General features: G+C 42.9%; 2 protein-coding genes across 6 annotated transcripts in view; one reads left to right on the forward strand and one right to left on the reverse strand.

Moving 5' to 3' along the window:
* LOC139394112 (RING finger and SPRY domain-containing protein 1-like) lies at positions 1–15,314 on the reverse strand. Its single transcript, XM_071142174.1, has 15 exons — positions 14,900–15,314; positions 13,675–14,123; positions 11,831–11,883; positions 10,362–10,474; positions 6,437–6,563; positions 5,589–5,647; positions 5,390–5,456; positions 5,189–5,320; positions 4,842–4,957; positions 2,245–2,388; positions 2,049–2,160; positions 1,789–1,891; positions 1,477–1,629; positions 1,252–1,356; positions 1–1,147 (listed from the first exon to the last, which is right to left on the reverse strand). The coding sequence occupies exons 2-15, from the start codon at positions 14,034–14,036 to the stop codon at positions 1,051–1,053; spliced, it is 1,743 nt and encodes a 580-aa protein (XP_070998275.1). The 5' UTR covers positions 14,037–14,123; positions 14,900–15,314; the 3' UTR covers positions 1–1,050.
* Positions 15,249–26,947, forward strand: part of LOC139394209 (PSME3-interacting protein-like) — a 12,775-nt gene continuing 1,076 nt past the window's right edge. The window contains exons 1-8 of one of the 5 annotated variants that reach the window (XM_071142558.1): positions 15,444–15,631; positions 16,663–16,710; positions 16,889–17,022; positions 17,168–17,266; positions 20,390–20,511; positions 23,208–23,341; positions 26,279–26,352; positions 26,490–26,943. In XM_071142558.1, the coding sequence (XP_070998659.1) occupies positions 16,896–17,022; positions 17,168–17,266; positions 20,390–20,511; positions 23,208–23,341; positions 26,279–26,352; positions 26,490–26,668 (735 nt within the window). In that variant the 5' untranslated portion in view covers positions 15,444–15,631; positions 16,663–16,710; positions 16,889–16,895 and the 3' untranslated portion in view covers positions 26,669–26,943. Of the gene's footprint in view, positions 15,315–15,443; positions 15,632–16,662; positions 16,715–16,888; positions 17,023–17,167; positions 17,267–20,389; positions 20,512–23,199; positions 23,342–26,278; positions 26,353–26,489; positions 26,944–26,947 lie in introns of those variants that run through there. The other 4 variants (XM_071142269.1, XM_071142411.1, XM_071142339.1 and 1 more) reach the window with 4 other exon arrangements.

Here is a 26,947-nt window from a genome sequence, read left to right on the forward strand (position 1 = left end):
GACAGTTACTTGAATATTTATTATTCCAAATATCACAATTCAGAAAACAATGATCAATCAGTAAATCACATCTTTGGGACCCCTGGGGCTACTCCATTAAGACGTTAAGATACAATTTCACTTTTTCTTCATTTCTTCCATGACTCATTTTCTGGAATGGAGACAATTGGCCCTCCAAATTTGCACTGTGACCAAATGTAGTCATTCATACTAACAGAGATGTGTGATATCTTCTGACAACATCCTCTGATTCTGAATGATTTTCCACAACCACTTCAGGCTATCCTGGGAATCAAAATTATCCCAGTTAACTGTGATTTCAATAACTTAATTTCAATCAACTCAATTTAGTTTTAATTGTACATACACAAATATGATACTTTTTGAATCAGAGTTCTTCTGTTAATTTTGCAATCTCATTTATAACAGAATGATTATTCAATCAACTCAGAAATGCTTCAAGTAAAGGAGAGAGTGAGAGATGGAGAGTAATAGACAAATCTGTGCTCAGTTGGTATTGTATGTTTGAGCAGGGAGTTAACATAGTCTTTTTGTTGTTGTGCCTTTACGTTTAGTCAGAAAACAAGAGAATCACAGATACATTTAAAACGTTTGAGCAGAGATACACAGGACACATTGACCAGAGCCTGAGGGAACATTAGGCAGATCCATGTGCAGATACTGTGTGAGTTTATGACATTAAGATTGATGAGGCAATTCTGGAAAGGCTGCTGCCTGCTAATATCTCAAAATTGCCTTCCTGCCCTCTCACTCTCTCAGCACTTTCTTGCTCTCAGACTGGTGAGGGGCCCATCTCCTCACAGAGAGAACGCTCCATGGAGTGCAGATAAAGGAAAGGTTCCCCCTCCTTGTTCTATTCTCCCTACAGTCTCTCTCCTGGGGGTCTTCGTCAGGTCCCACCACTCCCTCCTCAAATTAGGCCCAGTGTCCGATCACAAATCCTAGCACAGCCCCATTGTCCTATTGGTTGGGATTGGAGGAGGGGAGGGTTGGGGAGGAGTGTTCATGTCCTGGTTTGGAGGCGAAGTGTCAGGACACGTGTGAGATGAGTCTGACACGTGTCTGAATGTCCTGGCGACACAGTGGGCATGTCTCCAACTGTAAGGCACACTCCATACACATCCCACTAAGGAGACAGACACAAACACACAGAGGCCAAGTAAGGAGCTGTAACACATAGGCAAATGGCTACATAGGTACAAGTGGTGAAAAAGAGGGAAGTTGTTGTACCTGTGTCCACAGGGTCTCAGCTCCGTATCGGCCATCTGGTCACAACAGAGGGTGCAGCAGTTGTCTCTGATGCTCACCTGCTTCAGCAGAGCCAGGCGCCGGTGTCTGAGGGAAACACACAAGCACAGTCATGAAAAGCTACATAGGAGTTCACATAATGTGCAGTTGTTCAACCAGAGTGATCATTTAGAGCCTAACCATTTCCCTCCATTACCTCAAACTTACCTGGGAAGGATAATCTTCTCATCAGACGCCAGCGAGGCAAAGTCATTGAAGGTGCTGAATTTAACAGATGGGGGGTGGCGGAAGGGCTTCGCCCCAAAGTTAAACTCACATTGTTGGTAGGACATGAAACTTGCTGCTGCAAAGAAGCCAGACCTGAGAAAGAGATGAAGTAGAGAGACTAAGGTAAGTGGAAGAATAGGGAGGACATTGGATGTGGCAGTGAGTTAGTGAAATGTACAGCATGTGAATACTTGTGTGGGGTGGATTATGTCCATAGAAGGGAGCGAGCAGGAGTAGGGTGTGTATACTCACGTTGCTGAGGAGAACACCTGCTTCTCTGGGGGGAGTTCATGTCCATTCAGGAAGAAAAGCATCTGCTTCTTACCGAGGTCCAGTAGGAAACCGATGACATCTCCTACAGATCAACATGAGTGTAAAGCTTAAGGATAGGCTTGTAAGGGCCATTAGCTCAGTAACAAATGTGTGTAAGCTGAGGCCCCGACAGTAATCTCCCATTACAGCCTGCCTCTCTGAGCTACATGAATCCTGTACAAAGTTCGGGTAGAACTTACCCTCTTTCCAGCAAGGGTGGGAGTGTGGCTTACTGCGAGCATTGTACCAGATTAGCTGCCTGCAGCCATCATATGCACATGAATATTCATCATCTCCTATCCCATAGCCCTCCTGAAACACACACATTATGGCATTCAGTTTAGCATGAATAAACACTGCTTGCTGTGTGTATCAGTAAAGAATGTGAACACTTACATGGTTGAGGAACTTGCTATCCTTGGTGGCCCAGCCAATCTGCATGACCCCTGAGGTGACCACAGTGACCTCATAGTACCACACGCCTGAGTCTACACAGAAGGTACAGCGGACACTCTCGAAGGAGGACGCGTCGCAGCGCGCCTTGGGAGGGGAGAAAAGGGCAGATCCATTATCTCTATAGAACACAAGTATTATACCAGTGTACAGTCATGGCCAAAAGTTGAGAATGACACAAATATTAATTTTCAAAGTCTGCTGCCTCAGTTTGTATGATGGCAATTTGCATATACTCCAGAATGTTATGAAGAGTGATCAGATTAATTGAAATTCATTACAAAATCCCTATTTGCCATACAAATTAACTGAATCCCCCCAAAACATTTCCACTGAATTTCAGCCCTGTCACAAAAGAACCAGCTGACATCATGTCAGTGATTTTCTCGTTAACACAGGTGTGAGTGTTGACGAGAACAAGGCTGGAGATCACTCTGTCATACTGATTGATTTCAAATAACATACTGGAAGCTTAAAAAGGAGGGTATTGTTGGAATCATTGTTCTTCCTCTGTTAACCATGGTTACCTGCAAGGAAACACGTGCCGTCATCATTGCTTTGCACAAAAAAGGGCTTCACAGGCAAGGATATTGCTGCCAGTAAGATTGCATCTAAATCAACCATTTATCGGATCATCAAGATTTTCAAGGAGAGCGGTTCAATTGTTGTGAAGAAGGCTTCTAGGCGCCCAAGAAAGTCCAGCAAGCGCCAGCACCTAAAGTTGATTCAGCTGCAGGATCGGGGCACCACCAGTACAGAGCTTGCTCAGGAATGGTAGCAGGCAGGTGTGAGTGCATCTGCACGCACAGTGAGGTGAAGACTTTTGGAGGATGGCCTGGTGTCAAGAAAGGCAGCAAAGAAGCCACTTCTCTCAATGAAAAACATCAGGGACAGACTGATATTCTGCAAAAGGTACAGGGATTGGACTGCTGAGGACTGGGGTAAAGTAATTTTTTCTGATGAATCCCCATTCCGATTGTTTGGGGCATTCGGAAAAAGCTTGTCCGGAGAAGACAAGGTGAGCGCTACCATCAGTCCTGTGTCATGCCAACAGTAAAGCATCCTGAGACCATTCATGTGTGGGGTTGCTTCTCAGCCAAGGGAGTGGGCTCACTCACAATTTTGCCTAAGAACACAGCCATGAATAACGAATAGTACCAACACATCCTCTGAGAGCAACTTCTCCCAACCATCCAGGAACAGTTTGGTGACGAACAATGTCTTTTCCAGCATGATGGAGCACCTTGCCATTAGGAAAAAGGGATAACTAAGTGGTTCGGGGAATAAAACATTAATATTTTTGGTCCATGGCCAGGAAACTCCCCAGACCGTAATCCATTGAGAACTTGTGGTCAATCCTCAGGAGGCGGGTGGACAAACAAAAACCCACAAATTCTGACAAACTCCAAGCATTGATTATGCAAGAATGGGCTGCCATCAGTCAGGATGTGGCCCAGAAGTTCATTGACAGCATGCCAGGGCAGATTGCAGAGGTCTTGAAAAAGAAGGGTCAACACTGCAAATATTGACTCTTTGCATCAACTTCATGTAATTGTGAATAGAAGCCTTTGACCCTTATGAAATGCTTGTAATTATATTTCAGTATTCCATAGTAACATCTGACAAAAATATCTAAAGACACTGAAGCAGAAAACGTTGTGGAAATTAATATTTGTTCAATTAATATTCATTCTCAAAACTTTTGGCCACGACTGAACACAGTTTATTAGGTACACCCCCCCAGGTTCCACTCCTATCAGCTAAAAGTAAGAAGCGGCTCCAGTGGACACATGATCACCAATACTGGACAATTGAGGAGTGAAAAACATTGCGATGAATCCCGGTTCCTGTTGCATCATGCTGATAGCAGAGCTAGGATTTGGAGTAAGCAGCATGAGTACATGGCCCCATCCTGCCTGGTGTCAAAGGTACAGGCTGGTGGCGATGGTGTGGGTAATGTTTTCCTGGCACACGTTAGTTCCCTTGATGCCAATCGAGCAATGCTAGAAAGCGACACCTTGAAGAACCCATGCCCCAAAGAATTTAGGCTGTTCTGGAGGCAAAGGGGTGTCTGACCTGGTACTAGATGGGTGTACCTAATAAACTGGCTACAGTGTAATGCTGGCCTTTCCCATGACTGGAACATAAAATATAATCATTCATCGTGATTGCAACACAGTGCCCCTACAGAAAGTTGAGTTTGGATCATTCTAGTCACAAGACCACTCCTCTGTTAGGCTTGTTAGATAGTAAGGCTGGGACAATACCAGGATCACAATATTCTTTCCATGGCAAAAATGAAAACACGAAGCAGAACAAACTCTTTGGTCCTTTAAAAACCTGCTGTATGTAAAATATTGTGCTATAGCTTTGAAAATAAATATATGTGACTCTGGATGACAACATAATGTTTGTTTCCAACATCGGGGCTGTTTTCCTAAAGAAGTTACATCCGCTTCGTGTTTTGTTTTCTTGCCACGATACTAATGAGTATCGAGATACTGGTATTGTCCCGGCCCTTCTAAATAGACACCCCTCACCTCGAGTCCACTAGGAGAGATCTTAAGATACTCGCTGACGTCGTTGCTGTTCAGCATGGCATTGATGTTGCTCAGGTTCACCTTCTCATAGGTGAACTGACGACCATCTTTCAGGACTGAGGAGAGGGAATGGTATAAGTCAGTCTCACACGAACACGTGAAAAGTCTCCTCTGTCTCCTCAACTGTGCTGCTAAGTGCATATTCACACCCTGCAAAGAGCTTAAAGCCTCTTCACACAATGAACAATGGACTGCTGCTAAAGCCAAGAGCACTGTGGGGAAATCTGTTGTGTGGGGAAATGTGGACGAGAACTGTCCTCACTAACATGATGTAGTCTACTACTCACAGAGGTTATCCAGGCTCCATTGTGAACAGAAGCCGACCTGGCGCTTCAGGTAGTCTGTGTGGTCAGCCCACGATTCCAGAATCCCCAGCCGGTCACCTATACACGACTCGGACACCGTTAGCTTGTTCTCACCTGCAACAGTGAAATATGAGTTAGTTGTCCGTTTCATGGCCATTGTACTTGAGATGGGGACAAACTTACTGGTCTGTGAGAACTTCTCCAAGGCTATGAGGGCAAAGAGCATAACAGTAGGATGTGCCTCAGAACTCTGGGAACAGAGATTGACATAAATTAGACAAGGTCTCATCCTCATTCTACAGAAAAACATGCAACACAAGTACATGACTATTGACAGCTTGTAACAGAATTTATGATCTTCTAGATCTGTGTGTTCTCTCACCAGGCTCTCCAGCAGGTACTCCAGGGTTCCAGGGCTCAGGAGTCCAATGCTCGCTGGACCTGAGAGATGAGACATGTGGAGTGGGCGTTAGGAGGAGAAACAATGCTCAGGGCCACAGTAAAAGCACAGGATTGCACCAAGGCTACTTCAGATCTTCCAGAGAAAGAAAATGTGTAGTTCACAGTTTGGGTTGTAAACAGACATTTTTTTTATTTAACTAGGCAAGTCAGTCAAGAACAAATTCTTATTTACAATGATGGCCTAGGAACAGTGGGTTAACTGTGTTGTGGGTTAATAACTCTTGTTTTTGTCGCACTGCTTTGCTTTATCTTGGCCAGGTCACAGTTGAAAATGAGAACTTGCTCTCAACTGGCCTACCTGGTTAAATAAAGGTGAAATAAATAAATAAATACATTTTTAAACTGCCTTGTTCAGGGACAGAACGACAGATTTGTACCTTTTCAGCTCGGGGATTCGATCTAGCAACCTTTCGGTTACTGGCCATACGCTCTAACCACGAGGCTACTTGCCGCCCCTACATTAATTAGTAGAGGCAACCCCTGTTGGGTATGTCAGACAGACTAAATCGTTTCACCCTGACCACCCTCCACAGCCCAGTGCTGCAGGCTCAGCAGAGCTGTCAGAGCAAAGGGCCATGTCATGACAGACCAACTCAAACTTGCAGGATCAGCGCTTTCAGTTCACACTGACCACTTGATATGCTAAAAACTGGTTGAGCAGCTAGGGTCAAATAACCTGGAGCATTTTCATACATATTCACACTGTATATTTTGTGAGTTGGTGTGTGTGTAAGAGAATGAGGAAGATCAGGTTGCATCCACACTCACCAGCCAGTTTCTCAGCCAGGCAGCCCAGTACAGCTGTAGTGTTGCGGTGCTTGGAAGGGATGACAGCATCCTGGCGGGCCACAGTGGAACTCAGGCTCAGCATCCCGGACAGCTTCTGTAGAGCGTCCTAACAAAGTAAAGGAAACAAGCACTGTTATGAAAGCACAACACAGAAAAACCTTTAGATCGGCAATGTTCAAATCTACTTAATACCCACTTTCTCTGTAAGCCCCCGAGCTGACAAGGTACAAATCTGTCGTTCTGCCGCTGAACAGGCAGTTAACCCACTGTTCCTAGGCCGTCATTGAAAATAAGAATTTGTTCTTAACTGACTTGCCTGGTTAAATAAAGGTAAAAAAAATAAAATTAAAAAAAAATTGCAAAAAACAGGTAAAGCAACAGGCTACACTGACTAGATGAACAAAAAACACTGAATCCCTCTCAATAGAGAGTAAAAATTCTGAGCCAAGACTGTGGGTTTTTCTTTTTCAAAAGAAGAATCTTTAAGAGACAAAAGTACAGTGCTGACTCAAAGCAGAGAAATAAACTAAAAAAGGTGGCCTCCAGCAGAAAAACCCTGTACTTGACAATAAGATTGGCTTGTTGTGATCAGCTGCTCTCAAGTAGTGCGTAGGAGTGGACAATCATGCTTTGGGAATTTGCGCTTTGAATTAAGAGTACTGTGACGGCATTAGGCAAGGAAGATGGATCGTAGCGACATTACAGGTAGGGCCCTATAAAATCTGTTTAAAAAACCAAAAACAGAATTCGATTTAGTTTTCCTCCAAATTCCGTTATCTCCTTTCTGGTTTTCCAGGTATCGGTTTTTCCCATTTTTTCAGGTTTTCGCTCAAAATCACACTTAGTTTATAGAAAAACTAAATTGGATGTTCTAAGTCCACAACAATGATTATACCACATCCGGAGACCTCTTTAGAGGTCTGGAAAAAATATAAGTATTTACCCTTTAATCCAAATGCGCACCAGCCAGAGACCATCGTTTGTTAGCAATGTTTCTGTAGCGCTCATGTGAATGCAGTGCCTCCCCCTAAGTTTAATAGTAAAGACGTATTTTAACTGTAGAAATGTATTACCCTTTTAATGTGCCATGAACACAACCAGTCATGTTTTCATCGGATTGTCAAAACAAATCACTTCAAAAAGTAGGTTACGTTTGCACATTTATCCAAAATTATTTCAGCATCTGAAAAGCGCACTCACTAACTTTCTAGCAAAAACTCTCTCACTGGAGAAAATACCAGAGCGAGCAACACTGCTCTTTCCATGACATAGCTTTCACCTGGTCAGTCTATGATCCCTTATTGATGTCACCTGTTAAATTCACTTCAAGTCAGTGTAGATGAAGGGGAGAAAGGTTAAAGAAGTATTTTTAAGCCTTGAGACATGGATTGTGCATGTCAGCCATTCAGAGGGTGAATGGGCAAGACAGAAAATTGAAGTGACTTACAGTGGCTTGCGAAAGTATTCACCTCCCTTGGCATTTTTCCTATTTCGTTGCCTAACAACCTGGAATTAAAATAGATTTTCTTGGGGGGTTTGTATCATTTGATTAACACAATATGCCTACCACTTTGAAGATGCTAAATATTTGTTATTGTGACACAAACAAGGAACAAAAAAAAGAACTTGAGCGAGCATAACTATCTATCACCTTTTGCAGCAATTACAGCTGCAAGTCTCTTGGAGTATGTTTCTATAAGCTTGGTGCATCTAGCCACTGGGATTGTTGCCCATTCTTTAAAGCAAAACTGCTCCAGCTCCTTCAAGTTGGATGGGTTCCACTGGTGTACTGCAATCATACCACAGATTCTCAATTGGATTGATGTCTGGGTTTGACTAGGCCATTCCAAGACATTTAAATGTTTCCCCTTAAACCACTCGAGTGTTGCTTTAGCAGTATGCTTAGGGTCATTGTCCTGCTGGAAGGTGAACCTCTGCCTTTCAGAGATTTGAGACTGGGACAAACACATTTCCCTCAAGAATTTCCCTGTATTTAGCACCATCCATCATTCCTTCAATTCTGATCAGTTTCCCAGTCCCTGCCGATGAAAAAGATCCCCACAGCATGATGCTGCCACCACCATGCTTCACTGTGGGGATGGTGTTCTCAGGGGGGTTAGGAGTCAGTGTTGGGTTTGCGCCAGACATAGCGTTTTCCTTGATGGCCAAAAGCTCAATTTTAGTTTCATCTGACCAGAGTACCATCTTCCATATGTTTGGGGAGTCTCCCACATGCCTTTGGCGAACACCAAACGTGTTTGCTTATTTTTTGGCCAGAAAGCAGGTGGTGCTCCAATAGTGCTCACTAGATTAGTGTCTTAGGTGCAACAGTGTGTGATGATTATTTTTTACAGTCTATGGTAAGGATGGTCAGGAAATCGCTGATTAAAACCCAATCAAAATAGGTTGATGTATGTCGATTGTGTAAAGAGGACACCTCATAACAGAATGCAATGTTGCAAACTAGCATACGGAACCACTCTGCAAAATGTGTCCTTCCCGATCTGAAAACAGCGATGAACATAACATGTAGCAACAACATGCATGTGGGGGGAGGGTTCTTGAAATGTAACATCCAATCAAAACCTTGCCGCTTGCAGCCAGCGAACCATTTTTACAATACAAAATCCTCCAGACCTCCAAGAGAGGCGTGACATCTAGGTATGTCATTGCCGACACGAGACTACTACTAAACTAACATATGCAATTTTTAAAGATGGTCATACCAAGGATAATTTAGGTATTTGATTTGGAATTTTAGGACCCCTGTATAAAGGAAACACGAAGAAACATTGAGTTTGGTCTTACTGATATTAGCCTAAATCTTTTAACTGTGGAATTACCTGTATACCTTTGGCTATAAATTCCATAAATTTTTCGTCTAGGTACCGGGTTACCTTCAGAGTCCCCGTGACACTTGTGTGTGTGTGTGTGTGTGTGTAGAACAAAACGGAGTACACCATAGTGTTCGTGGGAGTCTCATCTTTCAATAGTAATACTAATTTGTAGGCCAAACCGTTTGGACGCTACAGACATTTCCGTGAGAAGACATATTTATTTTTGAGACATCTCCAGGTCTGACAAACAGTGCTGTAGCACTGCCACCTTCCACCGCAGATTCCGGAAGACCGGCATCGGCTGATGCGGTGGATAGAGACGCAGCCCATGCAACAAAAAAAACATCTCTAGCTTAACATGGGGATTTTTTTAGCATTTATTATACCTCGAGCAGAGCTTGGTGGGCATCAAGCAGACAAAACATTTTTATGCCCAGCTCATGAGGCCCCTAATTAAGTCCTCCAGTACGGTTGTGAGCTAACAGATACACAAAATGGTAAGGCAATTGCCTCGTCTGCCTGTGTCACAACCGTCCGTGACTGGGAGTCCCATAGGGCGGAGCACAATTGGCCCACTGTCGTCTGGGTTAGACCGGGGGAGGGGGCTCTACCTGGCTCATTACGCTCTAGCGACCCCTTGTGGCGGGCTGGGCGCCTGCAGGCCCACCACAAGTGTTTCCTCCAAGACATTGGTGTGGCTGGCTTCTGATTTAAGCGAGCGGGTGTTAAGAAGCGCATCATGACTCGAGGCTTCTCCCGATCCCGTTGGGGAGTTGCAGTGATGAAACAAGATTGTAATTGGATATCACAAAATTGGGGAGAAAAAGGGGGTAAAAAATACAAGGAACGTTTTAGGGAAAAAACAAGTGACTGATGTATTCGTCTTGTGAAAATCGTGGGCAAATGAACGCATTTTCTAATAACTTGAATACATTTAGTTGATTTCCTACATTTCAACACATTTTGAACATTGTTGAATTCCTTTTTAAAATGTCTGGATTTTGTCCACATTCTCCAGAACGCAGGTTTTATCAGGCCCTAGAGGGAACTAGAGACCCAGAACTTACTTTTGTGGGCAGTGGGCACTCGTCAAGCAGCAGGGTGATCACAGCTGGTCCCAATGGGTCGTCCAGTGGTATCACCCGAATCAGAGACTGGACCACCTCCAACCAGCCGTCATCTTAGGGGATGGGGCAGGGGAGGGAGTGGAGGTTAGCAGGGGAGAGCAAAACTGGTAATTAACAGCCCCATTGCTCTTTGTAGTTAGTTGTCACACTTGATGCAGATATGCGGTCTTTGAGGTTGTTTAAGTATGTCTGCTTGGGGGCTTTCTTGTGCATCATCACTCAACTGGTCAGAAACCGAAACTCATTTACGGTTGAATTCTGTTGAAAGGGAGGAATTGTTTGGGGTTTCTCTTCCTCCTGGCCATCCTCAATTCAAAAGAATTGACTCATTTCTAACCTTTCCCTGTAATCAGATGATGCAACCTACTGTGTATTTCCCTCTTAAGGCAGATTGATGTATTTTACAGATATCCCACAACATCATTGGTGAACATAAGAAAATCTGAAATGCAGTGAATAAAATACTAGTGACCCTTTATATCCCACCACCAGCTACCCCACTCCTATCCCTGATACAAGGTCCAGGAATAACTCCATTCTTCACTTTCCATAGTGGAGAGTCAACACCTGACTGCCCTGCCCCAAACCTACAACTCTGTCAACCATCAAAGGAAGAGATGCAATTATAAAGTAAACAGCACACAGTTGTGGCAATGAGAGGGGACGAGACATGCTGGCGGGCAGGATACAGTAGTTAAGACCCAGTTAGGCCATGCTAAATCCACCTCTTAGATACCAGCCAAAGAAAGGCTCAGACCTGCCACTCACTAGCATAATGCTCTGGAAGCATGGGTCTTGTTCTCAAAATGAATAGCCTTAACAGGGAATAGTAAAAGGTTACAAACAAGGCTCTTCGGTCTCACTTTATGTAGTGTTGTCTCTTGTCGTGATGTGCGTTTTATTTCACTTATTTAGTAGATTTATTTTTAATCCCAGCCCCCGTCCCCACAGCTGGCCTTTAGCCTTTTGGTAGGCCGTCATTATAAATAAGAATTTGTTCTTAACTGACTTGCCTAGTTAAATAAAGGTTAAATCAAAAATAAAAGGCTCATTAATGTAGAATGAACACATTCTAGCTGAAGGACCAGATGAGATTGACTAATAGGCAGGCAGAAAGGCACATTATGGCCTGAGGACAGGGACTGACTGGGCAGCCAGCATTAGCATCATTATGTCGGCTAGAAGAGCCTTGAACAACCTTAAGATCCACTAGTCATCGATATCCGTAGGTTACAGCTGACAAGAGGACTCACTAATTATTTCATTTAACACAGAGGAGATAAAGCATCAGAGGACAGAGTTCCTCTTACTGAAGAAAATTACAGTATCTTTCTTAAGCAGTCTGGCCTGAAATCCATGTATTACATCATGGTACTGTATATGAGCAATCATAAGTACACCCGTCTTACCCGTTTCTGCCATCTCATGCAGCGTGATCATGGAGTAGGGAGGCTCTTGGTCACTGAAAAAAAGAAAAGAAAAGAAAAAAGATGGTGAATAGAGAATCTTGTGACAATGAAGTTCAATCATTGGTTACGTCTGGTGTAAGCAGTAACGAAATTCAGATGACAAGTCGGAGGCAGGGAGAGCAGTGTGATGGATGGGCGTGCGACTGTTGTCGTTTTGTCTGCGAGCGAAACTAGCCCACCGGCCTCCCTCACCCTTCCCGTAAATCTGACCACTAACAGCAGTCATACTGATCCCTGGGGAACCCCTCCTGGATAACCCAAGAGGAGAATCTGTCTTCAAATCTAATCTTATTGGTTGCATACATATTTTTCTGCTGTCATCACAGGTGCAATCCTTATGTTTCTAGCTCCAACAGTGCAGTAATAGACAATCCACACAAATAATTAGTCCGGAATATACAGTACTATTCAAAGGTTCACACACCTACTCATTCAAGGGTTTTTCTTTGACTATTTTCTACATTGTAGAATAATAGTGAAGACATCAAAACTATGAAATAACACATATGGAATCATGTGGAAACAAACAAAAAAAAAGGGTTAAACAAATCAAAATATATTTGAGATTCTTCAAAGTAGCCACCCTTTGCCTTGATGACAGCTTTGCACTCTTGGCATTCATCCAGCTTTATGAGGAATACTTTTCCAACAGTCTTGAAGTAGTTCCCACATATGCACTTGTTGGCTGTTTTTCCTTCACTCTGCCGTCCAACTCATCCCAAACCATCTCAATTGGGTTGAAGTTGGGTGATTGTGGAGGCCAGGTTATCTGATGCAGCACTGCATCACTCTCCTTCTTGATCAAATAGCCCTTTCACAACCTGGAGGTGTGTTGGGTCATTGTCCTCTTGAAAAACAAATGATAGTGGGACTAAGCACAAACCAGATGAGATGGCGTATCGCTGTAGAATGCTGTGGTAGCCATGCCGGATAAGTGTGCCTTGAATTCTAAATAAATCACAGACAGTGTCACAAAGCACCCCCACACCATCACACCTCCTCCTACATGCTTCACGGTGGGAACCACACATGCGGAGATCGCCCGCTCACCTACTGAGTCTCACAGACTCGTCGGTTGGAACCAAAAATTTCAAATTTGGACTCATCAGACCAAAGGACAGATTTCCACCGGTCTAATGTCCATTGCTCAAAGGTGAGCATTGCTCATGTTTCTTGGCCCAAGCAAGTCTCTTATTATTATTATTTCCCTTAGTAGTGATTTCTTTGCAGCAATTCGACCATGAAGGCCTAATTCTCCTCTGAACAGTTGATGGTGAGATGTGTCTGTTACTTGAACTCTGCAATGCTGCAATTTCTGAGGCTGGTAACTTGACTGAACTTATCCTCTGCAGCAGAGGTAACTCTGGGTCTTCCTTTCCTGTATGCTGTACCCGTATATATATATATATATATATATATATATAAATAAATATAACCTCTGGCAGTTTACCGCTTACCTTTGTACCATTTCAGGTTATTACCTGGACTTGATCTGCTTCAATTTCAATAAAAACTGGAAAAATGGGGGTGTTCTAAAACGTTTGACTAGTAGTGTGTATGTATGCATACATACATAAACACTCACTGAACAAAAATAGAAACCTCAAGACCATGTTAATGACCATGTTAGTGCCTGAAGTGCCAACAAAAGGGAGTGCATAATCTAAACAAACTGTACTACAGTCCTGACACATAATATTCAACTACACTTGTGAAGGGAAGCAATGTTTATTATGCATGCCACGGCCACTTGCTTAGTTGGAAATTATATTGCAAACACTTACTTGTCAACTAGAGTCCTGATGACAGCAAGTGTGTCCAGCACCAGCCCGTCCACATTTTGTTTCTTCCGGCGAGGTTCATGGGGTCCCCGTCCACGGCGGGGCGGTCTGACTGGGTCCCGGGGCCGACTGCTTCGTGCCTCCGGGTGATCAGCAGCGGTGTGATCAACTCGCCTGAGCTGCCCGCGAGTTGCCGATCCATCATCCACATCACTGTCTTCTCTACAAACACAGCTGTTTCCCATGGTTCTGGTTGTCCCGAGGCTTTTCCAAACCCGGAGTGAATGTTGCTGCTCCAAAGAGAGCAGTAGAACCTGTTCAAGGCTCCTGCTAGCACAGAATGCAATCCAAGAAGCTACTATCATATCATTTGGAGCACTCGTGGAGGCGTCTCATGACGATCCGGGTGGGGACGTCAATCATGGTGCTACTACTCTGCAGATGGATGGCAACTAGGAAGAGTGGCACAGATCAGCAGTGTTACAGTGAACAATAATCGTCATACAGGAAGGAAGTCCACGTGCACTTTCCAAACTCTGACCCGTGTAAAATAACATTGATGAAAATAATACATGTTCAAGATAAACCAAATGCACTGAGAAATTAAAATATGTAGCTACCTAGTGTTGTTGATTAACATTACAGAATATACTAGTTAGCTAACATTATAGACGGCTATTTGGTACAGTTTAGTTGTTAGATTTCAGTCAAATTGACCTGGCTAGCTAACGTTAGTTAGATAAGCTTGTTATGACTAATTTATGCCAAGGCTAAATTGACTGGCTGTAACAACATCCATGTTGAAAATGATAATGCGAGTTAGCTAGTGCTAACGTTACACAAAATAATGGTAAATAGCTAAAACAACAGCCATGTTGAAACTGCTAATGCGAGTTAGTTGTCTGGTTAGCAGCTAACGTTTACGTTACACCAAAGATACTGGTATATAGCTAACCCTTTTGTATGTGGTGACCCCACTTGAAGCTATTTATTGTATATAATGAGAGACGTTTTATTGAACTCTAGCTAACTACAATTATTTTAACGTTACCAAATGAGTAAGCTAACCTGCTGACTGTTAGTCAGATAGCTAGCTAACTTAATAGCTAACATTAGCCATTTTTCACACCCCCATGTTACATGACAACATTAAATGTGGCTAAACTAGCTAATGTTTGCTCTCATGAGATGCTTGTTGGTTCTATATGGGCGTGAGCTAGCTACTTACCTTGCAAAATAGCTGGTAATGTCCTCTGATAGTTAACGAGTTACGACAATCATGAAGATGAATAGGCCCCTGAAAAGCTTTACGAGAAACGCTTTTACTTTAAACTAGCTGTCTACCCGTTAGCCAAGCTAGCTAGGTAGCTAACTAAACAAAAAGGGGAGCTTGCAAGCACAAACTAGTTAGTGTATCGTTAGATGGTCAACAATCCCATTTAATCTGCTCTTTATTGATTCAATCGGGTATAACGCCCTCAAACCCATTTATTTAATTTTGTGTACGGCTGTACTGATAACTAACTAGCCTAGTTCCGTAGCGTCAGCTACCCCCCCACCCCCCCACGATCAGCTGTCTTCAAATGTAATGGGTGGTGCTGATGTCAATGCCAATGGAAGTTCTCAGCATTCTTCTACAACCAGTAAATTATGGTCTTATAATTTAGAATGTTACAGGTAGCCTAAATGAAAATAAAGTATGTGCGTGCATTCAACCACAGCCTTCAGTTGTTTTATCAGCATACCGGTAGTTATTTTACTCTGAAAATGTATACTGCAGTTAAAATAATGGTTCGTTGGAGTTACACTATTTTGGACACTATATAAATATGTATTATCATAGATTGCTACAATTATTCAGCCCATCGAAGATCGGATTAAACTATCGCCCTTGGTCCTTCACAAACTATAGTATGCGCGGAGCATATTTACTGTGACACGACGAGGCTCCGTGGATTAGGTAAAAATAACATAGCCAGCTAGCTATGTTGTTGTTTTTGTACCAACTGTTACGTAAAAAAGAAATGACACAATGTAATATCATTGGTTAAGTTGAACTATTTAAATCATTTTCGATTCGGTTTTGTTTGGACATGATCGAAGCGGTATTGCTCGATTTATCACCGTGTTTCGTGCTGGCTAGTTTAGCTAATGGTGTTGGCACAGCGTTTTAAAATGTAGCTAGTATGTTTGGTGTTGGCTACTAGAAAGTTCTCTGTAGCTACACAATGTTTTTTTCTCGATGTTTTTTTGTTATCAGTGTCTGTCAATGTGTCCCATATGTTAGCTAACATTAACGTGTAATGTCTTCGTGTTTCGTTTCTAATTGGTTAGCTAATCCATTATCTTGATTTGAGCCAGTAATAATTATTGAGTGACCAGTTAGGATATAGAAAACCTAGCCATTAGGTATCAATTTAAGCCTAACGGTTACTCACAGAATTTTGATCTGCCCGAAGTACCCCTCCCCCTCGTGTATTTTACCAGTAAACCTATGGTCTCATGACATAACATAAGTATTCTCCAGTACCACCGCTATGGATAGGCCAAGTAACCGAGGGAACGACTTGTTTAGTAGGAAATGTTATACCGAGATACTTATTTGGAAACGCATGTTACAAAAATAGAATGAGTATCAACCACAATAAAAAAACAACCCATACTTCAGTAATTTGTTTGATGTATGATTGGTAGAAGCTAGCTAAAATATAATTTGATAGTAGACCGCTATTTAACTACACTTGCTACAAACACATTTACTGAATCGACCACTAGAGGGAGGCATAGCCTTATCCATTGTCAGCAGGCTGTAATGTTTTTACTTAATTTTTTACAAGGTTTATACTCTAACCAACCATGTAGAGTGTTGTGTGTAGCATTTTTTTAGACTCTTATACTCTAATTATACTCTAACTGACTTCCTACATGTCACCCTTTTCCTTTGCATTCATATGCTTTACATTTTACTCTGAGTTATTTTCTATTCAACAGATGATTTCTTGACTTGGTGTCTTGTCTACTTGGTTGAGTTGAGACAAATAAAGTAAGTTCTCAATCTCCACTGTATACCTCTATTTTGATGGATAAAAACCCCCACTTTGTTCAATGATAACTCTTTCTTAGTATAGATTCTTAACATTTTTTTCAGTTAGTCTATTGTGGATGCTACTTGCTGCTGTTAAAGCTCAGATTTGTGCATGCACCTTTACTTTTCAAGGAGGGAGATGGCAGTGCCAGCGGCCGGGGGCGTAGACCTCAGTCGGAAATTTGTGTCAGAGACTGTGATCGAGGAGAAGAGGAAGCAAAGACAGGAGGAATGGGAAAAAGTTAGGCAGCCAGAGGACCCAGAGGGTAAGCAATCTGCCATTAACTCCTCTCTTCTGCAAAAAATGCACACAGACACAAGCAATATCTTACATCATGCCTGTGCACTTGTCTCTTCTAAACATCTGCATGCCTCTTGTTTCTGTGTGTTTGTGATGTCTCCCTGATACAGAGGCTCCTGAGGAAGAGTATGATGGGCGTTCACTCTTTGAGCGGCTACAGGAGCAGAAGGACAAGAAGCAGGAGGAGTATGATGAGCAGTTTAAATTCAGTAAGGGTTCCTCTCTCGTTTCTTTGTCCTTCTCCACCTTTGTTCCTATCACATTCTGGGATGTCACATTGGCTTTCTCAGATTAAACTTGCATCTAGGGAATGGGGGGATTGAGTGAATGCCAAGAGTGTGCACAGCTGTCGTAAGGGCAAGGGTGGCTACTTTGAAGAATCTCAAATATAAACTATATTTGATTTGTTTAACACTTTTTTTGGTTACTACATGATTCCATATGTGTTATTTCATAGTTTTGATGTCTTAATGGCGCCGGAGGAGATGGCTGCCATTTTTACAATCCCCTAACCAATTGTGCTATTGTGTGTTTTTTTGCATTTATTTGTAACTTATTTTGTACATAATGTTTCTGCCACCGTGTCTTATGACTGAAAAGAGCTTCTAGATATCAGGACAGCGTTTACTCACCCCGTACTGGAGGAATACTTTTTTTTTTACGAGTCGAACGGGAAGGATTTACTTCAGTCGCCCAATAATGCCCATCATTCACAGAAGAAAGAGATGGCGATATCGGGGACGAAGGTCTGGGTGCCTTGTAAGGATCCGATGTTGAGAGTGTAATCTGCCTTCTACCATCGGTCCTATTAGCCAACGTACAATCAATGGAAATAAAATAGACAAACTACGATCAAGTATATCCTACCAATGGGACACTACAAACTGTAATATCTCAGTGGCTAAACGACGACATGAATAACATGCAGCTGGCGGGTTTTATGCTTTTTCGACAGGATAGAACAGCGGCCTCTGATAAGACAAGGGGTGAAGATCTATGTATATTTGTAAACAACAGCTGGTGCACGAAATCTAAGGAATTCTCAGTTTTGCTCACCTGAGGTAGAGTATCTCATGATAAGCTGTAGACCACACTATTTACCAAGAGAGTTTATATGCTGGCACTAAGACCGCAATCAATGAGCTGTATCTGGCCATAAGCAAACAGGAAAACGCTCATCCAGAGGTGGCACTCCTAGTGGCCGGGGACTTTAATGGAGGGAAACTTAATTCAGTTTTAGCTCATTTCTACCAGCATGTTAACTGTGCAACCAGAGGGGAAAAAAACTCTGGGCCACCTTTACTCCACTTACAGAGACGCATACAAAGCTCTCCCTCACCCTCCATTTCGCAAATCTTACCATAATTCTATCCTCCTGATTTCTGCTTACAAGCAAAAATTAAAGCAGTGACTCGGTCAATAAGAAAGTGGTCAGATGAAGCAGATGCTAAGCCACAGGACTGTTTTTCTAGCACAGATTGGAATATGTTCCGGGATTCTTCCGATGGCATTGAGGAGTACACCACATCAGTCACTGGCTTCATCAATAAGTGCCTCAATGACGTTGTCCTCACAGTGACTGTACGTACTGTTAGGTTCTAATTTTCAGAGTAAATAACTCACGGACACTAGAGAAGCTTAACCAAGTTTAATTCTTCCCAAAGGGTCGATACAGCTGTAATTCAGACACAGACATGGCTTCCACCGTGGAAGTATTCATACCCCACTTTGGGTGGAGTCTCCTCCTTATCGGTAAACATTGCATCATTATTGCTAGGCAGGGAGCTAAGTGATATGTGCCTTAAACGGTTTCTCCCCTTACCAGTACTGCCACATGCGATCGTGTTCCCTGCACTCAGCCCCTCCCAAGCTTCATTATGGCACCCCTCATGTCTCTTTTGTAAGTAATGTTCCTATACTTCTGAGTATAACAATGTTCCAAGTTTAATCCAGAATCCAACAGTACATACCCCAACCAGAAGCCATGGATTACAGGCAACTTCCGCACAGAGCTAAAGGGTAGAGCTGCCGCTTTCAAGGAGCAGGACTCGGAAGCTTATAAGAAATCCCGCTATGCCTTCCAACAAACCATCAAACATGACTAAGATTGAATCGTAACGCACCAGCTCCGACGCTCGTCGGATATGGCAGGGCTTGCAAACTATTAGACTACAAAGGGAAGCACAGCCACGAGCTGCCCAGTGACACAAGCCAACCAGACAAGTTAAATTACTTCCATGCTCGCTTCGAGGCAAGTAACACTGAAACATGCATGAGAGCATCAGCTGTTCCGAATGACTGTGTGATCACGCTCTCCGTAGCCGATGTGAGTAAGACCCTTAAACAGATCAACATTCAGAAGGCCGCAGGGCCAGACGGATTACCAGGACGTATACTCCGAGCATGCGCTGCAGTGGAACAGGTTGAGAGCTTCAAGTTCCTTGGTGTCCACATCACCAACAAACTAACATGGTCCAAGCACACTGAGACAGTCGTGAAGAGAGCACGACAAAACCTATTCCCCCTCAGGAGACTGAAAATATTTGGCATGGGTCCTCAGATCCTTAAAACGTTCTACAGCTGCACCATCGAGAGCATCGCTGCCTGGTATGGCAACTGCTCGGCCTCTGACCGCAAGGCACTACAGAGGGTAGAGCGAATGGCCCAGTACATCACTGGGGCCAAGAATCCTGCCATCCAGGACCTCTGTACCATTCAGTGTCAGAGGAAAGCCCATACAATTGTCAAAGACTCCAGCCACCCCAGTCTGCTGCTAAAGAAAAACAATTGAATGAGTAGGTGTGTCAACTTTTGACTGGTACTCTATGTATAATAAACATTTATTGGAGTGGTGGAAACTGTTTAATTAATTAAATTAATATTTGAGGAATTTTGAACACGGGTCAGAGTCTGGACCCGTTGAGGACAAAGTATTTCATGTTCTGGTTGTGTGTATATGTGCACATGTTTATATTATGAACCTGTTTATGTGAACAGATGGAACTATGTAATACATCAGAAGAGGAAAATATGATCTAGTCTTGGAAATGACTCAAACCTGCTTCCTGGCATAGCAGCTTCCCTGCTTTTCAGTTTCCCTGGTGACCAGCCTACTATTAGTAGTTACCCTTGTGGCCGAATGTGTCTTGTAAAGTTGTATGCTCTTTAAGTAAGGCCATTTCAGGAAACTAGAAAGAGCTTTGTTTTGTATTTTCATATGGCATAACCCTTCCCCAACTCCGCTTGACTTAAGTTGAAATGATCAGAGAGTATTGTTGTATTGGTACTATAGTGCTTAGATATTTTTTCCATAGAATGTCTTTTCACCACAGAGAACATGGTCAAAGGCCTGGATGAGGATGAGTCTCACTTCTTGGATGAGGTCTCCAGGCAACAGAGCCTGGTGGAGAAACAACGCAGAGATGAGGAGCAGCATGAGCTAAAAGAGTACAGAATATCCTTTCAGTTTCAGCTGTATACTCATTCCATCACTAATTCTTTATCACACACACAGAGCAAAAACAGAGTATCCATTTTCATGTCATTTATTGGAAGAACATTTCTGTAAATATGGCAACATTACAAGCCAATTCATGCTTGATCCGAAAATGTAGTCGGTATGGAAGCCAAACCCACTGGTTCCAGGTCATCTACAAGTCTCTGATAGGTAAAAGCCCCGTCTTATCTCAGCTCATTGGTCACCATAGCAGCACCCACCTGTAGCACGAGCTCCAGCAGGTATATCTCACTGGTCACCCCCAAAGCCAATTCCTCATTTTGGCCACCTCTCCTTCCAGTTCTCTGCTGCCAATGATTGTAACGAACTGCAAATATCTCTGAAGCTGGAGACTCTTACCCCCCTCACTAGCTTTAATTAAGCACCAGCTGTCAGAGCAGCTCAAAGATCACTGCACCTGTACATAGCTCATCTGTAATTAGCCCATCCAATCTACCTCATCCCCATACTGTATTTATTTATTTATCTTGCTCCTTTGCACCCCAATATCTCTACTTGCACATTCATCTTCTGTACATCCTACCATTCCAGTGTTTAATTGCTATATTGTAATTACTTTGCCACCATGGCCTATTTATAGCCTTACCTCTCTTATCCTACCTCATTTGCACATGCTGTATATAGATTTTTCTACTGTATTTTTGATTGTATGTTTGTTTATTCCATGTGTAACTCTGTATGTGTCGAACTGCTTTGCTTTATCTTGGCCAGGTCGCAGTTGCAAATGAGAACTTGTTCTCAACTAGCCTACCTGGTTAAATAAAAATGAAATAAAAAAAGAATAATGGAGGCCACTGTGTTCTTGGGGACCTTCAATGCTGCAGACATTTCTTTTTTTGTACCCTTCCCCAGAACTGTGCCTCGACACAATCCTGTCCCGGAGCTCTACAGACAATTCCTTCGACCTCACGGCTTGATTTTTGCTCTGACATGCACTGTCAACTGTGGGACCTTATATAGAGAGGTGTGGGCCTTTCCAAAAGATGTCCAATCAGTTGAATTTACCACCGGTGGTTATAGGAACATCTCAAGGATGATCAATGGAAACAGGATGCACTTAAGCTCAATTTTGAGTCTCATAGCAGATTGTCTCAATACTTATGTCAAGGTGTTTGTTTTTTAAAGTTTTTTTTTACTAAATTTGAGAACTTGTATTGGCTTTGTAATTATGGGGTTTTGTGTGTAGATGAGCAACATTTTGTATTTAATCAATTTTAGAATAAGGCTGTAACTTAACAAAATGTGGAAAAAGTCAAGGGGGTCTGAATACTGTCCAAATGCACTGTATGTGTGATCCAGCTACTCTCATACTCTCCATGTGTTTCTTTCTCTGTCACAGTTTTTTGGTGTTGAGCTTTTTGCTCTCTAGCAGTAGATGTAGGCTTGTCCTACCCCTCTACTCCCACTTTCACCTTAGTTAAGTTGATAGCCAGGAGTTGTGTCAGTCTGCAGACTTCAGGTCAGAATGGGTTAGTGCTCATGTTCTCAAACATGACTTACAGCACACCTCAAACACTGAAACACAGAGAACCACATTCTACATGATGAGAAACCATTAGATCAAACAATATACAGTATGGGTAAGATTATAGTTCAAAGATGCCTGCATAGACAGTGACAGACAGGAGTGACTAGTGAGAACTTGATTTGGCATATGATCATGATCTCCTCACAGCGAGGAGATGATTAGTCACTAAGTTTACACTGTTTCTTGTTGAAGTAGCTTTGCAACTTGATTTTTGTTGGTTTGTTCTTCAGGAAGGACACTGGTAGCATGTCATTTTGTTAAGCAAAGTATGGTATTTTCTCTAGACTTGTAGTGATTTTAATGCATCTATTCTAAAGTGTGCTGTATGCTTTGCGTGTCCACTTAACTGATATGAATGTATGTTAATGTATGCAAAGCCACTCTCATGTCAGATATCTCAGCACTGCTCTGAGCTGTGGTCCTGTGTTGATTCATTCTAAATTCAGCCATAGCTAATAACGTCAATGACTTGATAGCCTTCCTTTGTCTCGGTTAGGCTGCCATGTAACATGATGCAGGGGGCATGTTCAGAACATGATGCTATCATGTAAGCAAGAAGATATATGTTGCCTCTCTCTTTCCACTGACAATCAGGTTTGTCTGCAGATGGAGGAGGATGTGTTGTCGTGGCAACCAAATCCTACAGAGGTCTGGCTTGTACGCTGATGGGAGACAGTTGAAGCGCCTACCGCTGAGAACCTCCATCAAGCCCTCTTTTGTAATATAGTCATTTGTCCTAAGATAGTTTTCCCACCAGTGTCACGGGTTTTTCTTAGCTCCAAAGTGTGTCACTTTTCTAGGGCAGTGATTGAGGCCCATAGACTAGTAAGTGGAAGGAACAGGCTGGGTTTATGAGGACACACCTGGACTGTGGCTAGAGCTCTGTGTACCATTTTGTTTTCCTGTACTCACTCACCCAAACCTATTGGAAATTCCATTCTGATAGTCAGTGCCAGCCCAGTGGGCAGTATCCTGCTTGAGTCAAGTGAGATGTGAATTAATTGTGAGTCAGCTGGTGTCCCCATCACTCCTATCAGCAGTTTGTCACATCTAGGATCTGCACGTCTGTGTGTTCTCTATTTCCTCCTTAACTTCAGGATCTCACAGTGCTCTGAAAAAGCTGGCATCCAGTGAGAGTCGGAAGGAGCCAGAGAGGAGAGTGGGACCTAGACCAGCTGAGGTCAAGACCAGTCACCTGTCCCAGGCCCATCTGTTGGCCGGGGCAGTCAAGCGACGCAGGTGAGGCCAGGGGCCACAATACCTTTTAGACCTAGGTCACAGTTTTTACTGCATCTGAATATACTATTAGAGCAGTGGTTCCCAAACTTTTTATAGTCCCATAGCAGTTCAAACATTAAACCTCCAGCTATGTTGTTTTTTGCCATCATTATAAGCCTGCCACACACACACACTATACAGTACATTTATTAAACATAAGAATGAGTGTGAGTTTTTGTCACAACCTGTCTTGCAGGAAGTGACAAAGAGCTCTTATAGGACCAGGGCACAAATAATAATCAATAATTTTGCTCTTTATTTATCCATCTTGCATATAAAACTTTTTGTTCATCGAAAATTGTGAATAACTCACCACAGGTTAATGAGAAGGGTGTGCTTGAAAGGATGCACATAACTCTGCAGTATTGGGTTGTATTGGAGTCTGTCTTCAATCATTTTCCACACACAGTCTATGCCTGTATTTAGTTTTCATGCTAGTGAGGGCCGAGAATCCACTCTTAAGTAGGTACATGGTTGCAAACGGTATTAGTGTCTTAACAGCACGATTTGCCAAGGCAGGATACCCTGAGAGCAGCCCTATCCAGAAATCTGGCAGTGGCATTTGATTTAAATAAAATTTTCACAGAACCGCTTGTTGCAATTTCGATGAGGCTCTCTTGTTCAGATATCGGTAAGTGGACTGGAGACAGGGCATGAAAGGGATAATGAATCCAGTTGTTTGTGCCATCTGTTTCGGGAAAGTAATTGTGCACCCAGCTCACTCGGTGCTTTGCTATATCACATTTGACATTGTCCGTAAGCTTGAGTTCATTTGCACACAAAAAAATCATACAATGATGGAAAGACCTGTGTGTTTTCCTTGTTAATGCAGACAGAGAAGAGCTCCAACTTCTTAATCATAGGTACAAAATTGAGGCTAACATTGACTATAGTTGCGGAGAGTCCCTGTAATTCTAGATTCAGATCATTCAGGTGAGAAAAAACATCACCCAAATAGGCCAGTCAGGTGAAAAACTCATCATCATGGTCAGAAAATAATGGTCAGTAAAGAACTTTTAAGCTCGTCTCTCAATTAAAAAAAAAAAAAGTCAATACTTTACCCTTTGATAACCATCGCACTTCTGTATGTTGTAAAAGTGTTACATGGTCGCTGCCCATATCATTGCATAATGCAGAAAATACAAGAGAGTTCAGTGGCCTCGCTTTAACAGTTAACCATTTTCACTGTAGTGTCCAAAACATCTTTCAAGCTGTCAGGCATTCCTTTGGCAGCAAGAGCCTCATGGTGGATGCTGCAGTGTACCGAAGTGGCATCGGGAGCAACTGCTTGCACGCGCGTTACCACTCCACTATGTCTTCCCTGTCATGGCTTTTGCGCCATCGGTACAGATACCAACACATCTTGACCACCAAAGTCCATTTGATGTCACAAAGCTGTCCAGTACTTAAAAAATATCCTCTCCTGTTGTCCAGGTTTCCAGTGGTTTGCAGAAGAGGATGTTTTCCTTAATATACCCCCCATAAATGTAAAGGACATATACCAGGAGCTATGCCAGGCCCGTTACGTTTGTTGACTCATCCAGCTGTAATGCATAGAATTCACTGGCTTGTATGCAAAGCAGTAATTGTTTCAAAACATCTCCTGCCATGTCACTGATGCATCGTGAAACGGTTTTGTTTGGTGGAGACATTGTCTGTATAGTTTTTTTTTGCCTTTTCCCCCAACATTGTCCCAGCCATATCTGCGGCAGCAGGAAGAATTAAGTCCTCCACAATAGTATGGGGCTTGCCTGTCCTAGCCACTCGGTAGCTCACCATACAAGACGCTTCTAGCCCCTTCTTATTAATTGTATCTGTTGCTTTTATTCATGTCTTACTACTCAAAAACGTCTTATTTTTAAAATTGGCAAGAGTGAAGGTTTCATTGAGTTGTGAGATAGTACTTTTGCACATATAACACACCGTGGCTGAGGAAAGGCACTACTCCCAATATAATTAAACCCCATATCAATGTATTTCTCCTCATATTAGAGCCTCTTCGATGGTTCAACGTCCCTGTCTTTTGTTCGGTGCTTTCCTGGGTACGGAGGCAGTAGCTCTTCGGCTGCATCAGATTCATATCTGTCAGTGTCCATGCTAGCTGGGCTAACAACAAATGTAGAATTCCTGATGCTAGCATTGGATGTGTTCGTGGAAGCAGAACAACTTGTGTCGTCGACAGGTGCACTGCTGGTAGTGAAAGGACTACCAGTATTTAATTTTTAAATATTTCTTTAACCTTTATTTAACTAGGCAAGTCCAGTTAAGAACGCATTCTTATTTTCAATGACGACCTAGGAACAGTGGGTTAACTGCCTTGTTCAGGGGCAGAATGACAGATTTTTACCTTGTCCGCTCGGGGATTTGATCGTGCAACCTTTCAGTTACAAGTCCAACGCTGTAACCACTAGGCTACCTGCCGCCCCAGTAGAGTTGGTATGTGTCTCTATGGACGCGGCCCTTACTTTTTTTAACCATTTATACATTTTTGGAGCAAACGGAATGAACAGCAGCTACGTTTGGCTACACACGGGCCGGTCGTGGAATTCCCACGAGAGTAACGGATAATTATGTGACTAGGCTACCTGTAATTGACATTGATATTTCGCTGAACACTGGATGGTTTAATTGTATTTTTGGCAGAGAAATGAGGCGAGGGGGAAGTGGGGAAAAAACTCACCCAAATGTGTAGCCCCGTTAAAAAATATAAATTGATTTTCTTTTTACATTTTTGTGTACCCCAGACAGAATTGCGTGTACCCCAGGTTGGGAATACCTGTGTTAGAGGAGGTCACAATTGTGGGGGAGTGGTGGAGTTTCATGATGACTTTCATTATGGAAAACAGTGAATTGATCTGTAGGTTTCTGTGCCTTGTCTTACCTTTCTCTCTCCTGCAGCTCCTCACAGTCCTCAGACAATAGCAAGAAACAGAAGGTTGAGGAGTCTGCAGCATGGAATGGGGGCCAGACAGGTGGGCTGGAAGCATCTCGTATCACGGCTACTCATAATGTCACAACTTAATGCAGTAATAACACAAAGTCCTATGCCTCACACATTATGTGTTCACTGGTGTCAGTAAGTGTGACTGACAGTGTGTTGTGCTCTCAGAGCAGGAGGCGGGCGGAGATGCGGGTAAGCAGACCTCCACAGTAAAGACGACAGGCATCCTCCACCTGCCATCGGCCGCCGTGTGTGTGGGCATCCTGCCGGGCCTGGGAGCCTACTCCGGCAGCAGTGACTCTGAGTCCAGTAGCGACAGCGAAGGTAGCGTGGACAGGAGCATCTGACCTATAAAGAGAGAGTCTGCAGATAGACACACACATTCACACAGTCTGCCAACACTTCTACTCCCATTGCTTTCACAGCTGTATGAGTTACTGTTGCTCTGTCATTTTGCAGCGTTTCTATCAAGTGTTTTCCTGCCCAAAGTTGCATAGTTAGTTGTGATTTACTTTCTTCATAATCACTAAATAATTAAAACCCCTTAAATTAACTTCAATGTCATTGTGGTTTTGATGTTGTGCATCCAAATATGACCCCCTCCCTTCCTCCCAATATGACATCTC

Source organism: Oncorhynchus clarkii, chromosome 1 (assembly GCF_045791955.1).
Source record: "Oncorhynchus clarkii lewisi isolate Uvic-CL-2024 chromosome 1, UVic_Ocla_1.0, whole genome shotgun sequence".
In the NCBI taxonomy this organism is placed as follows: domain Eukaryota; kingdom Metazoa; phylum Chordata; class Actinopteri; order Salmoniformes; family Salmonidae; genus Oncorhynchus; species Oncorhynchus clarkii.